The sequence below is a fragment of the Phodopus roborovskii genome, unplaced genomic scaffold (assembly GCF_943737965.1).
Source record: "Phodopus roborovskii unplaced genomic scaffold, PHOROB, whole genome shotgun sequence".
Classification (NCBI taxonomy): domain Eukaryota; kingdom Metazoa; phylum Chordata; class Mammalia; order Rodentia; family Cricetidae; genus Phodopus; species Phodopus roborovskii.
Window position 1 is genome coordinate 2,126,514 of NW_026126517.1, and position 13,273 is coordinate 2,139,786.

General features: G+C 44.3%; 2 protein-coding genes across 5 annotated transcripts in view; one reads left to right on the forward strand and one right to left on the reverse strand.

The window, feature by feature from the left end:
• Nucleotides 1–1,313, reverse strand: part of Rp9 (RP9 pre-mRNA splicing factor) — a 30,825-nt gene extending 29,512 nt beyond the window's left edge. Inside the window, exon 1 of the mRNA XM_051196875.1 lies at nt 1,074–1,313. Coding sequence (XP_051052832.1) covers nt 1,074–1,201 — 128 coding nt within the window. The 5' untranslated portion in view covers nt 1,202–1,313. The remainder of the gene's footprint in view (nt 1–1,073) is intronic.
• Nucleotides 1,314–11,129: 9,816 nt separating this feature from the next.
• Nucleotides 11,130–13,273, forward strand: part of Bbs9 (Bardet-Biedl syndrome 9) — a 456,449-nt gene continuing 454,305 nt past the window's right edge. For 2 of the 4 annotated variants that reach the window (XM_051196851.1, XM_051196854.1), the window contains exon 1: nt 11,130–11,721. The gene's annotated coding sequence lies outside the window, so the exon portion shown is untranslated. The remainder of the gene's footprint in view (nt 11,722–13,273) is intronic. The other 2 variants (XM_051196852.1, XM_051196853.1) reach the window with 2 other exon arrangements.

The following is a 13,273-nucleotide window of genomic DNA, read 5'->3' on the forward strand; positions in this document are numbered from 1 at the left end:
CAGCATTCAAATATCCAGCCAAGATTGATTTATGTAAAAATAAACAAGAATATCTACCTCATTAGTATACAAACTTGCTTTTGTCTTTAAGAAATGGTAAAATTAATATAAGAAAAGAACTGTTTTTATATAAATTTCCTTATGACTCATCATCAGTAAATGTATCATTTGTATCCCCTAATTTATATACCGATACACCTGCAGTAGTGTAAAAATTTATTTGGTGAAGTGAAAGGGGTCAACTGTGGAAAAATGTTTAGAGTCCTACTCTAGCCTTAGTCGGGAGGATCACAAGTCACAGGGTAACTTATTGAGACCCTGTCTTAGAAAGAAATTAATAGGATATACCCAGTAGTGGGGTAATTATCAATGGAAAAGCTCAACCAAATAAAAACACCGACACAAACTTAGTGTGCCAAGGTCACGTCAAGCCAAAAAAAAAAAAAAAAAAAAAAAAGAAAGAAAGAAAAAGAAAAAAATCAGGTCTGAAAACAAAGTGGATAGCACCGGGATTGGGGTGGGGGTGGGGGGGCTGTCTGCCTAACAAGCAAACCTCTGTTCTACAATTTTCTGTCCTCATGTCCCATAATCCGAGTCTATCACAGTTCAGCGACCCTAAACCTCTGCTCCCTGCTTCTGACTTTTATCCTGATTTAGTTCACAGAGCCGAGGCAGGCCACTTTCCCTCACCTACGCATGAAGCCACACTTCAGCGCCACAGATGCAGATCCATTAACCGAAGGCCGGCTGCGGGGGCCAGACACCTTCCCGCGTGTCTTCCGCAGTTTCCACCCTGAGCTTCCCGCCCGTCCCGTCGGTGGCAAAGCACCGGAGGTCTGCATCGCACTGCGCTCAGGGGCCGCGAGGCTCAGAACTCGGCCTCGGGACGCAGCTACTGCCGCCGCCACTGTCGCCATGCCGGGGACACTAGCCGGCCTCCTTCCCGCGTGGAGAGCCGGGGGCTGGTCAGGCCGCGACGCCTACCGCTGGGCTGCGGCCGGAGCAGGCGAGCAAGGCCGTCCCCCTCGGTCCCGACCGCTCCCCACCCCGTGTCTCCGGCCCCGCCGACTCACAAGGACTCCAGGTGTTTGAGCTGCTGCAGCTGCTGCGCGTCGTGCCGCCGCCGTTTCTGCTCCCGCCGCCGCTGCAGCTCCTGCTCCGCCGGCTCCCGCGGCCGACGAGAACCGGCCCCGGACGACATCGCGACCCAAGGGGGGCTTGGGAGGAGGCAGCCAGATGCTTCCTCCGCCCCGCAGCTCACCCCGGCCAACGTCCAACCGGCTCGTGCCGCAGAGGCTGAGCTCCAGCCGGGAACTCGCTGCCAGGCCCCGGCGGCCCCCGAGGCCTGCGGGAACTGAAGAGGGGCGGGGCGGGGCGGGGAGGGGAGGGGAGGGGCAGGAGGGCGGGGCCTGAGGGCTTCCGGGTCTCCGAGATGCCCGTAGGCCACACCCACTTCTGAGGCGCCTGGCTTCTTAGTTTTTTGCTTTTGTTTTTTAAATATTGTTAAGTTTTTAATTATTTGTAACTGGGCGAGGTGAGCACAGGAAGCAGAGGCAGGCAGGGTTCCAGGCAAGCCAGGGCTATGCAGTGAGAACCTGTCTCAGGAGGAAGAAAAAAGATTTTAATTCCATGTGTACTTGGGGTGGTGGTGCAGGGGTGGGGTTCGGTGGTTGTACAGAGTCCAGAAGAGGGCGACTACTCTCCTAGAATTGGAACTACAAGCATCTTATGTGATGTGAAATATCTTATGTGAATACTGGGAACCAAACTCTGGTCCGCTGCGAGAACAAGATACACTCCTAAACCAAAAGCCTTTCTGCTGCTCTGTGGATCCTTGTACTGCGCCTGTTACCTGTGGATTCATCCATTTGGAGAAGAAAACATCTTTCCCTAAAAATCTCCAGTTTTTCATGTGATCCGTAGTGAAAACACGGACCAATATTTACATACATAAAAGCAGGTGCACAGTGTGTCTTCCTGGGGCACCTTGCTGTTCCTCCTGAGATCCTGCAAGCAGTCTCAGGTCTGTGCACTTACCTAAAGAGAACAAAGTGGAATGATAGTGAAAAAAGACAGAAAGGATTTTAGCATGGCATTTTGGTGCTTTGTAAAAATGGACAACATTTAAACTGCATGAATTAAAAATATATTTCTTATATAAATAGACAGTATTGAATATGCAGCTCAATGGTAGAGTACCTGCCTAGCATGCACGGTCACAAAAATAATATAACTATGTTAACCTGGCCAGGCATGGTGTTGCATGCTTGTAACCATAGCATTAGGGAAGCAGAAACAGGAAGATCATTGCAAGTTCAGGACTAACCTGGTCTACACAGAAAGTCCCATGGTAGTCAGGGATACATATTGAGAACTTTCCTCAAGAAACCAACCAACCAATCACCCAACAAATAGGCTAGTACACAGACAGAGGTTATGAGCAGGTAATAGTTAATGTGATGAGTATTAGAACTAGAAGATCAGGATCTTTCTTAAGCACTAAACGAGGGAGCTGGCAAGATGGCTCAGTGGGTAAAGGCAAGTGCTGCCGTGCCCGACACACCTGGATTTGATCTCCAGGGCCCACAGACACGAATGGTGGAAGGAGAGAACTGACTCTCACATGCTGTCCTCTGACCTTTGCATATGTACTCCCACCCATGCCTGTACACACACACACACACACACACACACACACACACACACACACACACACTAAATGTTACAATATTTTTAAAAGAAGGTACTAATCTAGGCAGAGATGCTTCCTGGATGCCACAGAAGCTATGTAGGCCAGCAATGTCAGCGCTTTGTAAGACACTCTAATTCAGTCAACACAAAAAGTGTCTAGAAGACACTCTTGCTAAAGGTTAAGTTATTCTTGTTTGTGTGCTATTGTATTTTTGTGTTTTTGAGACAAATTCTCATGTAGTCTAGACTGTCCTCAACTTCTGCTGTAGGGGAGGATGACCTTGAATTCTATCCTCCTGATTCCACTTGCCAAGGGCTGGCATTGCAGATGTGCACCAACCAGTATCAATCACGGAAAGACATTTAAAAATGAAACAAAAGGCACTGGAAGTCAAATATGTATACTCACGGGGTAAGTATGACTCTCAGGAGGAAGCCCTACTATGGGAATTTAGATAGCGAGTTCTGTGAGTAAATTTTAATGAGGTTAAGTAAAGGTGGAAAGAAGGAAGCTTGCCTGGATGTTTATTTCCTCTCTCTGTTCTGAAATGGGGTGCCTTACATGGCATCAGAGAGGAGGAGAGCAGGAAGAAAGCAGGGCGGATGATACAGAGATACCATTAGAAGGCAAGAGACAGTTCAGGGTCATGTTGGTCAGCTATGGCTGACTTTGTTGTTGTAGTAACAACAGCCTGTAGCCACTTTGCCATTTGCATGTTTTTACTAAGTCTACCTAACTTACTTTCATGATTCAGCAGAAAGGAAAAGTTAGCTTACGTTCTATTCCAGAAAGATGGGGAAGTGTTAAGGATCTATTATAGATATAGAATGAGGAACACAGGGACAATGGTATATAAATACATCTGGAAAAAGAGGAAAGGAAAAATACAGTTTTCAGTGCCATCTAGTGACCATTGACATCTGGGAGGGACATGTGCACTATTTGCAGAAAGGATTAAACTTGAATGGATTTACTTGCATAGGAAAGGCAGTTTTTTTTTAATTTGTTTTTTAAGTTTTTATTATTTTTTTAAAGTGTGGGTGTGTGTGGTGCACCTCAGTGTTGGGTGTCTGGAGAGGCCAGAAGAGGCATCACAGCCCTCTGGAGTGTGAGCTGCCTAGTGTAGGTGCTGAGGGCTGAAGTTAGGTCCTCTGTAAGAGTAATACATGCTTTTAACCACTGGAAAAGTCTGTCCAGCCCCCATTTATATTGTTTTCTGAGACAGGAGCTAACATGGCCATGGCTTCTTACTATGTAGCCAAGGATGGCTTTGAACTTCTGAACCTCCTGTTTCTATCTCACAGGCATGTGTCATCATGCCTGGTTTATGTAGTGCTGGAGATCAAACCCAGAGTCTTGTGACTGCTAGGTAAGCACTTTACCAATTGAGCTGTATCCCCAGACCAGGAAGTATGTTTTCAGACTAGCCAAGTTAGTCATCCTGCAAAATTCAGGGGCATATTCATACTTGGTCCTAACAATGAGGAAAACATTTTTGTGCAGAATTGAACATCAGAGCTGTGGTAAAGTATGCCTCCCACTATAAGTGAAAAGGTTGGCGTTGTGGTTTAAAGCTTAGTCCACTGCAGTTATTATGGAAAAGACATTATATCTTTGAAAATGGCTGCAATAATATCTGTCATCCCTCTTTCTAAATGTGACCTTGCTGAATAAATTTGTTGTGTCTTTCTCTTGCTATTTTGTCTTTTCTTATGGGGTTTTCTGCAACAAACTTTGCAATGAATGAAGACCCCTGTCTCTCCCCTATCATAAAAAAGAGAGAGGGGAAAGGAGGGAGAGGGAGGGCAGAGACACTGATGGGGCCAAAGAGATGACTCTTTCCAGGGGGCCCACATCCATTCCTAGCACCTACATCTGACAGCTCACAATGACCCACAACTTCATCTCTGGAGGATCTAATGCCCTCTTCTAGTATCTGCAACCAAATGTACAAACATCTTCCACATAAACTTAGAGAAAATCTTGGAAGAAAGACATTGGAATTTCCAGAGATAGAAGCTTTTTATACAAGGATATTCATTGCAATGGAATTTATAAATTTGAAATACCTGGCTGTTGATTTAAGAAAATATGGCTGAACATGGCAGCTCATGCCCAAACACCCAGCATTATGGAGGCTGATGTAAGAGGAGTGTGACTTTGAGAGCAGCCATGGCTGTAGAATTAGAGGCGGAGCCAGAGGCAGCAATAGCTCAGTTGCTAAAGTGCTTGCCACAGCAGCATAAGGGCCCGTGTTTGGTCCCCAGGACCCATGTAAAAAGCCAGGTATGGTGATGTGCACCTGTAGTGCTGTGGAAGCAGAAACATACTGATCCCCAGGCTCGCTGGCCAGCTGGCCCAGCCTAACTGCAGCCATAGGTGATAGTGAGGGACCTAGTCTCAGAAAATGAGGTGGGTGGTACTTGAGGAAATACACCAAAGGTGTACGTGAACATGCATGTGTACCTGCTGTATGAGTGAGTGATGGTATGAAGGCTAATGGTCTTCTTCTATTCTTTTTTTTAAGTGACTGAGAGGAAATAATCATTGAATTAGTTATCCGTACTGACTTGGGCTTCCCATCTCCTGACCTTAACCTCAATTTTTCCTGTATTTTGTCTAGTTAACTGTAAATAAATCAGTGATAGGAAAACAGAGTACATCAAGAGGCAAATTGTTAGCTCTGAAATTAGCAATGGCCAGTATTGTTTAGTTCTGGGGTTACTTTGATTGGTGAGAACCAAGGCTTAAAGTCTTATTAGGGAATTGTAGCATGCTCCCACTAAGTCCTGAGAGAGCTTAATTGGTGAGGATTCCCGCTTGACCATTTCTATCTTCTGTCCTCATTATTGGGTGGTAGAGGCGAGAGGATTGTGAGTTTGGGACCAACCTGGGCTATCTATGATCTCTAGGCCCACCTAACTTAAACAGCAAGACATTCACTTAAAAAATAAATTCCTATGATAGAACCTTGCCCACTCTTGAGAGTTCTTTCTTACTTTTCCTTGATAAATGTAGATTCAGTTGGGCATGGTGATGCACACCTTTAATCTCAACATTTGAGGGTGGGGGGTGGTCAGAGATAGACAGATGTCTGTGAGTTTGATGAGTTTGAACCTAGCCTATGTTTTTTTTGGGGGGGGGCACCACCCAGCTCCCAAATTATCACACATGGAGACTTAATTCTTACTTATAACTTATAAATGCCCGGCCTTAGCTTGGCTTGTTTCTTGCCAGCTTTCTTAAATTATATTGTCTATCTTTTGCCTCTGGGCTTTTGCCTATGTCTATTCTGTATACCTTTTCTTTCCTTCTTATTCTGTGCTTGGCTGTGTGGCTGTGTGACTGGCCTCTGAAGTCCTCCTCTCCTCTTCTTGTTCCTCTCTTTTTTTTCTTTTTTCTCTTTTCTCCTTCTATTTATTCTCTCTGCCTGCCAACCTATTCTTTCTCCTGCCTTGATATTGGCCACTCAGCTCTTTATTGGACCAATCAAATGTTTTAGACAGACAAAAAAACACAGCTTCACAGAGTTAAACAAATGCAACAGAAGAGAAAGCAACACATCTTTGCATCATTAAACAAAATTTCTACCCCATATACAAATGTGACACATATTCAAATAATATTGCACAATACACAGTGGGACCCTGGCTAAAAATGAGGTGAATGAGGGCTGGAGATTTGGCTCAGTGTTTAGGAGCACTTGTTGCTTTTCTGGAGGACCCATGTATGACTCCCAGTATCCCCATGATGGCTCATGAACATTTATAACTACAGTTCCAGGGCATCTGATGTCCTCTTCTGGCCAGTACCATGCATACACATGGTACAGATATACATGTGGGCAAAACATATATACTGCCTTAGTCACTGTGCTATTGCTGTGAAAAAAAAAACACTATGACTAAGGCGATTCTTTTTAAAATAATTTATTTTCATTTTATTTGCATCAATGTTTTTCCTGCATGTGTGAGGGTATCAGACCCTGAAGTTATGAGAGTTGTGAGTTGCCATGTAGGTTCTGGGAATTGAACCTGTGTCCTCTGGGAGAGCAATCAATGCCCTTAACCAATGAGCCATCTCTCCAGCCCCAACCAAGGCAATTCTTATGGAAGAAAGTGTTTAAGAGTTTCAGGGCATTATCATTGTGGCAAGGAACATGGTGTCATGCATGGTAACTGAGAGCCCCATTCTGACCAGCAGGCAGCAGGCAGAGAGAGACTGGGCCTGGCATGGGCTTTTGAAACCTCAAAGCTCACCCCCAGTGACACTTCCTCCAACAGGGCCACACCTCCTAATCCTTCTAATCCTTTCAAATAGGTCCACGCACTGGTAGCTAAGCATTCAAATATATGAGCCTATGTGGGCCATTGTTATTCAAACCAGTACATCCCATCTCCTGGTACCAATAGGCTTATAGCCATACCATAATGCAAACATTCAGTCTAACTTCAAAAAATTTCCAGTCTATCATAGTCTCAACACTGTTTAAAAGTTCAAAGTCTTCTGAGACTTATGGCAATCTCTTAACTGTAACTTCCCATAAGATAAAAACCAAAATGCAGATCACATACTTCCAAACATATAATAACACAGGATATACATACCATTCCAGAACAGAGCAAAGGGAACACAGTGAGGAAACACTGAACCAAAGAAAGACCAAAAACCAGCAGGGAAAATTCTGAATTCTGCATCTACAGGGTCTGATGTCTAGATCTCCAACTCCTTTTAGCTTAGTTGGCTGCATCACACTTCTTTCTCTTGGGCCGGTTCCATTCCCCGTTAGCTGCTCTCCTCTGCAGGTGTCCTATCTTCGGCATCTCCAACATCTTGGGGGTTCCACCCAATCCAGGCTTCACTTTCACAGCTTCACAAAATGGCCTCGATGGGTCTTGAGGCAAGGACACTGCTGGTACATGCCTGGCTTTCCTTTGCCAGGAGGGAGAGTCCACAATCCCTTTCTTGACTGTAAAGCCAGCCAAAGCTTCCAAGTTCTGTTGTTTGTTGGGGATAGAACTTGGTCCCCTTCCTCAGTTACATCTCTATCAGCTTTCTGTTGCTGGTTTCTTTTACTGCTTAAGCTTAATTTGTTTTCAGAAGCTGGAAGCTTAGCTGGGTGGGATCTTACTCCCTTTATTTCATTTAGCACCAGGCTTGTCTTTACACTTTTCATTTCTCTGAGCATTAGACATGACTCCATTACACTTTGTAGTACACCCTCTTTCCCTCAAGCTGTACATTTCGTACTTCTCTTTGTCCACCTTACTCTTTTTCACTATAGATCCACATAAGAGTGATTACTAATAACCACATGACAGAGTCAATATCAGGCTGTTCTTGAAATCTATGCCAGTGCCATTAATGCAAGCTCTTCAATTTAGTCTCAGGCAGATTTTTACAAGGGCAAAAAGCAGTCACATTCACGATCAAAATATCATGAGAATGGTCTCTAGACCACCTACTAATATTCCTCCCCTCTTCTTGAGCTGGGCTGTCACAGTTCACGTCACCCTCCTCACCATTGTCCATGTTCCTAGTAGGATGGTCCATTAAGCCTGCTTAAAGCATCCAACCACTTTTCTAGTCCAAAATCCCGACGTCTTCCATATACTCCCAAACAACAGCATGGTAGGGCAGTCAAAGCAACACCCCAATCCTAGTACCAAGTTATGTCTTAGGTACTTTCTATTGCTGTGAAGAGTTAGTTTTTTGGCCATGACCATGACAACTCTTATTAAAGAAAACATATAATTAGAGGCTTATTTACAGTTTCAGAGGTTTAATCCATTAACATCATAGTGAGAAACATGGTGGCATGCGTGATGCTTAAGCAGTAGCTGAGGGCTGCATCCACAGGGAAAGGGGTAGCAGACTCTGGCATGGGCTTTGAAATGTCAAAGCCTAGTGATGCTTTTACTCAAACAAGACCACACCTTTTAATCCTTTCAAACCCTTCTACTCCTTGGTAACTAAGCAGGGAAATATATGAGCCTATGAGTGGTATTCTTATTCAAAATCCACATACACTTAAAATAAAGATAGTAATAATTAAACAAATACATTGTATGCAATTCTCAAATAATTAGTAAAAATACATTAGAAAAAAGGAGAACAAAAGGAATGATAATGAAAGAGCTGATTCTTAGCAAAGACAAACCAGATAGATACTCTGGGCCAAAATAACCAAAAGAAAGAGACAGAAGATATAAAGTAATTGGTAACAGAGGTAAAAATAGGATGTCATATGGACACTAATGAAATTCAGAGGGTCATTAGTGAACATTTTAAAAACTTGTATTCCAAATTAGGAAATCTAGAAGAAAAGGATACATTTCTAGAAACATATGACCCACCAAAGTTATAGCAAGAGGGTTGTTTGGTTTGCATAGGTATGGTCCCCATAGACTCATGTTTGAATGCTTGGCCCATAGTGAGTGGAACCATTAGGAGGTGTGGTCTTGTTGGAGTAGGTGTGGCCTTGTTGGAAGAAGTGTGTTACTGTCAGGGTTGGCTTTGAGGTCTTTTATGCTACTATGCCCAGTGTGGTACACAATTCACTTCTGGTTGCCTGAGGATGAAGATGTAGAAGTCTCAGCTCCTGTGGGGCTGTGGTGGTGGCATACATCTTTAATCCCAGTAATCAGGAGGCAGAGACAGGTGGATCTCTGTAGTCTGAGACCAGCCTGATATACAGAAGGAGTTCCAGGACAACCAGGGCTATGAGAGAGAGAGAGAGAGAGAGAGAGAGAGAGAGAGAGAGAGAGAGAGAGAGAGAGAAGAAGGACTCTTATCTCCTTCTCTGTTACCATGATGATAGTGGACTAAACCTCTGATACTGTAAGTTGCTCCCAGTTAAATGCTTTCCTTTATAAGAGTTGCTGTGGTCATGGTGTGTCTTCACAGCAATATGAACCAAAACCAAGAGCTATAACCAGCAACGACACTGGGACAGTAACAGTCTATGAACTAAACTAGTCCAAACTAGGTGGATTCACTCTGTAATTCTAACAGATATTTAAAAATTAACACCAATTCTTCTAAAAAAAATTTCCATAAAATAGGTGGCTGGAGAGATGTCTCAGTGGTTAAAAGTACATAACACTCTTCCTTGGGACCTGGGTTCCAGTCTCAGCATGTATGTGGGGCTCACATGGTCTGCAACTCTAGTTCGAAGGGATCTAGTGCCCTCTTCTGCCCTCCAAAGGCACCAGGCTGCCCTCTATAAGCACTAGGCATTTATGTGGTGTTCTTATTATATACATGTAGGCCAAATACTCATATGCATAAAATAAATATAGTAAATACATCTAAGAAAAATAAAAAAAACTCCCCATAAATAGAATTGCAAAGGACACTTCCAAACTCAACTAGCATTGGGCTGGAGAGATGGCTCAGCCATTAAAGGCTAGGCTCACAACCAAAACTAGCATCATCCTGACACCAAAACCGAGTAAAAACACGACAAAAAGAAAACTATTTGATGTGAATATAGTTGCAAAATTTCCCCATAATGCACCTATAATTCAACAAAACGTTGAAAATTTTCATATATCAGAACAAACTTGGCTTGATTAGAGGCATCCCAGGATGGTTCAACATATGTAAGTCAATAAATGTAATACAATACAGAAAGATTCAAGGGGGGGGGAATTATATGGTCATCTCAAGAGACACAGAAAAGGTCTTTGACAAAATTTTAATATTTCATGATAACAGCCCTGGAGAAAGTAGTGGCCATACCTCAATACAGCAGACATGTGCCAGTTTGCTTTCTGTTGCTGTGGTAAGCACCATGACCAAAAACGTGTGTGTGTGTGTGTGTGTGTGTGGGTATTGCTTGTTTCATCTTACAGTCCACTTAGGCTAGGAAGTTAGTGTAGGAACCCCACCACACAGGGCAGGAGCTTGAAGCAGGTGCTGTGGGGATAGATACTCCAGCTCCCTTCCTTCCTCACGAAGCCCAGGCCTACCTGTCTAGCCCACAGTGGTGTCATCCCTCCTACATCAATAAACAGTCAAGAAACGCCCCTAGACATACCCACAGGCCAATCATTTTTTCAGTTGCGGTCACCCTTTCCCAGGTGTGCTAAACTGACAACCAACCTACAGCCAATATTATACTAAATGAGGAGAAACTGCAAATATGTTTTTCTACAATGAGTAATGAAACAAGGAGGTCTACTCATTACTCTTATTCAGTGTGGTGCTTGAAATCTTAGTTCCAGCAGTTAGGCCAAGGCAAGAAAAAAAACATTTACAAACAGGAAAACTAGGCATGCTCTGGCCTAGACACCAGAACACCTAAACACAGGAGAGCATGGTCTGCTGCAGACCCCCCCCCCCCGAGGCGGGACTTCCGCCGAAGCCTCCGTGAAGGACAGGCCTGCCAAGGTGGTTGAGAGGCGCCTGGCTCCATCCTGACCCGCAGCCATTCTGGTTGTCTAGGACCGCCCAGGAACGTTCTTTCCCCAGCCACTCCCTGTCGGCCTCCTGGACTACAACACCCAGTAGGCCCCGCGGCCCCGCGTCTGACTTGCGCAGTAGCCTCCGTTGTAAAATGCTATGACAACAGGGCGAAGGCGGCTTGGATTTAGGCTAGAGTCGGGAGGTGTCTTGTGCAGGCTGTAGGCTTGCAGCCTTACCCCTCGTGCAGCTTCCTCGGTGGTTCCATCCTCTGTGTGAGCATCTGGACTCGGAGTTGTTCTCTCTTGCCTTGTGGCTTCCGAGGAATCCATGTCGTTTCCCTTGCTTGTCTCAGGGGGATGACAAGGAGTGCAGGAGAGCTTGGAGGGACTCACTTCAACTCCGGGGAGCTGGTGTTGCTGCTTGGCGGGATTCTGTCTACCTGGGGACGTGAAAAACTTCGAACACAAGACCAAAAGGTACTAGTGGAGTTGAGGATTGCTTCTCCCTGCACGGCTGTTACTTTTGCTCCATCACTGGATCCTCCTCAGGAGTTCTGAAAGGGAAGTCTGTGGATAGCGGGTCCGTAGAAAGGCTAGGCAAAGTCCACTTGTTGGCATCAGGTAAGACATACTCCAGGAATTAAACTTCGGATGCACGAATGCGTTCGCTCTGCGTGGTCGACAAGACTAACCCTCAGCTGCCTTCTAATGGTTTGGGAGATGTTGGATGATCCATTTCCTAGGAAGTAGGCTTGCATTCAAACAAATCGCTAACACGATGTGTGTAGATCCTATGAACACCTTTGAGGAAGGGGTGACTTTTAAGGATTCCATGCAGCACTCACATGGAGTAAGAGCATGTTTCTCCTGTGACATTTCAACAGGTCTTGTGAGCAGGGCGACAAAGCAGTTCTCAGTCTGGGCTGAAGCCAGGAGCAAGTTGATACTCCTAGTGCTGGCTGCAGTAGGATTAATGTTTATCCCTTTCTCTTTCCTTTGCAGACCACAGCAGTTTATATGGACTAAGCTGATTTTATCAGCAGCTCCTCCCAAGCAAGGTCTACATTTAGCTTAGATTTCTGGATAAATTTGTAGATTACTTTTTTGGTGTCTCACATTGTCTTTAAATATCAAATCGAGTCTTACATGTTTACACATGCACATCTTGACTGATACGCACAGCTTGAAAGATACTGGACGGAAAATAGGGTTTTCTCCCCCCCCCCCTTCATCCCCTTCCGTCCCTCCCTCCTTTTCTCCTTTCCTCCCTCCTTGCTTCCCTCCCTCCCTTCTTTCCTCCCTTCATTTTATTTGTAAAAATTTCATGTTGTGGCCCAAGTGACCCGAAACTTACTGTGTAGCCCAGGCCATCTTTGAACTTATGATCCCCTTGCTTCAGGCTCCCGAATGTTGGTATTACAGGTGTGTGCCACCATATAATGCATTCATGTCTGCTAGCATGTAGAGAGAGAAAGATGAATTAGTGTAATATATGAAGAGGATAATGGTTAAGATTTGGTGATGGATTGGACTATCATAAGAATTAAAGAAAAAAAAGAACAAGGGACCTTATTTTGAAAACCATTTACAAGTTGTTTGTAAGAGTTTAAAGTTTTTTTTTTTTTTTTCTGAGACAGGGTCTCTCTAGCTTTGGAACCTGTTCTGGAACTCGCTTAGTAGACCTGGGTAGCTTCAAACTCACAGATATCTGCCTGTCTCTGCCTCCAGAGTGTTGGGATTAAAAGCGTTGCCACCACTGTCCATCTTTTAAAATTTATTTATTTTATGTATATGAGTGACCTGTCTTCATGCACACCAGAAGAGGGAAGCAGATCCCATTACAGATGGTTGTGAGCCACCATGTGGGGTGCTGGGAATTGAACTCAGGACCTCTGGAAGAGCAGCTAGTGTTCTTAACCACTGAGCCATTTCTCCAGTCCCCTTGTATTTTTTTTTTTTTTAATTAGGTATAGTGGATGTGGTTAAATTATACCTCCCACTTGTGTTTATTATATAGTTTTAAAAATATTACTAGGGTTTTAATTTATTAATATTTTTGGTGCATGTATGTGTGTGAACAAGGGTATCATAGTGCAGATGTGGAGGTCAGAGGATAACTTGCAAGTGTCAGTTTTCTCCTTACACTGTGTGGGTCCTGTGAGGCTTGGCAGCA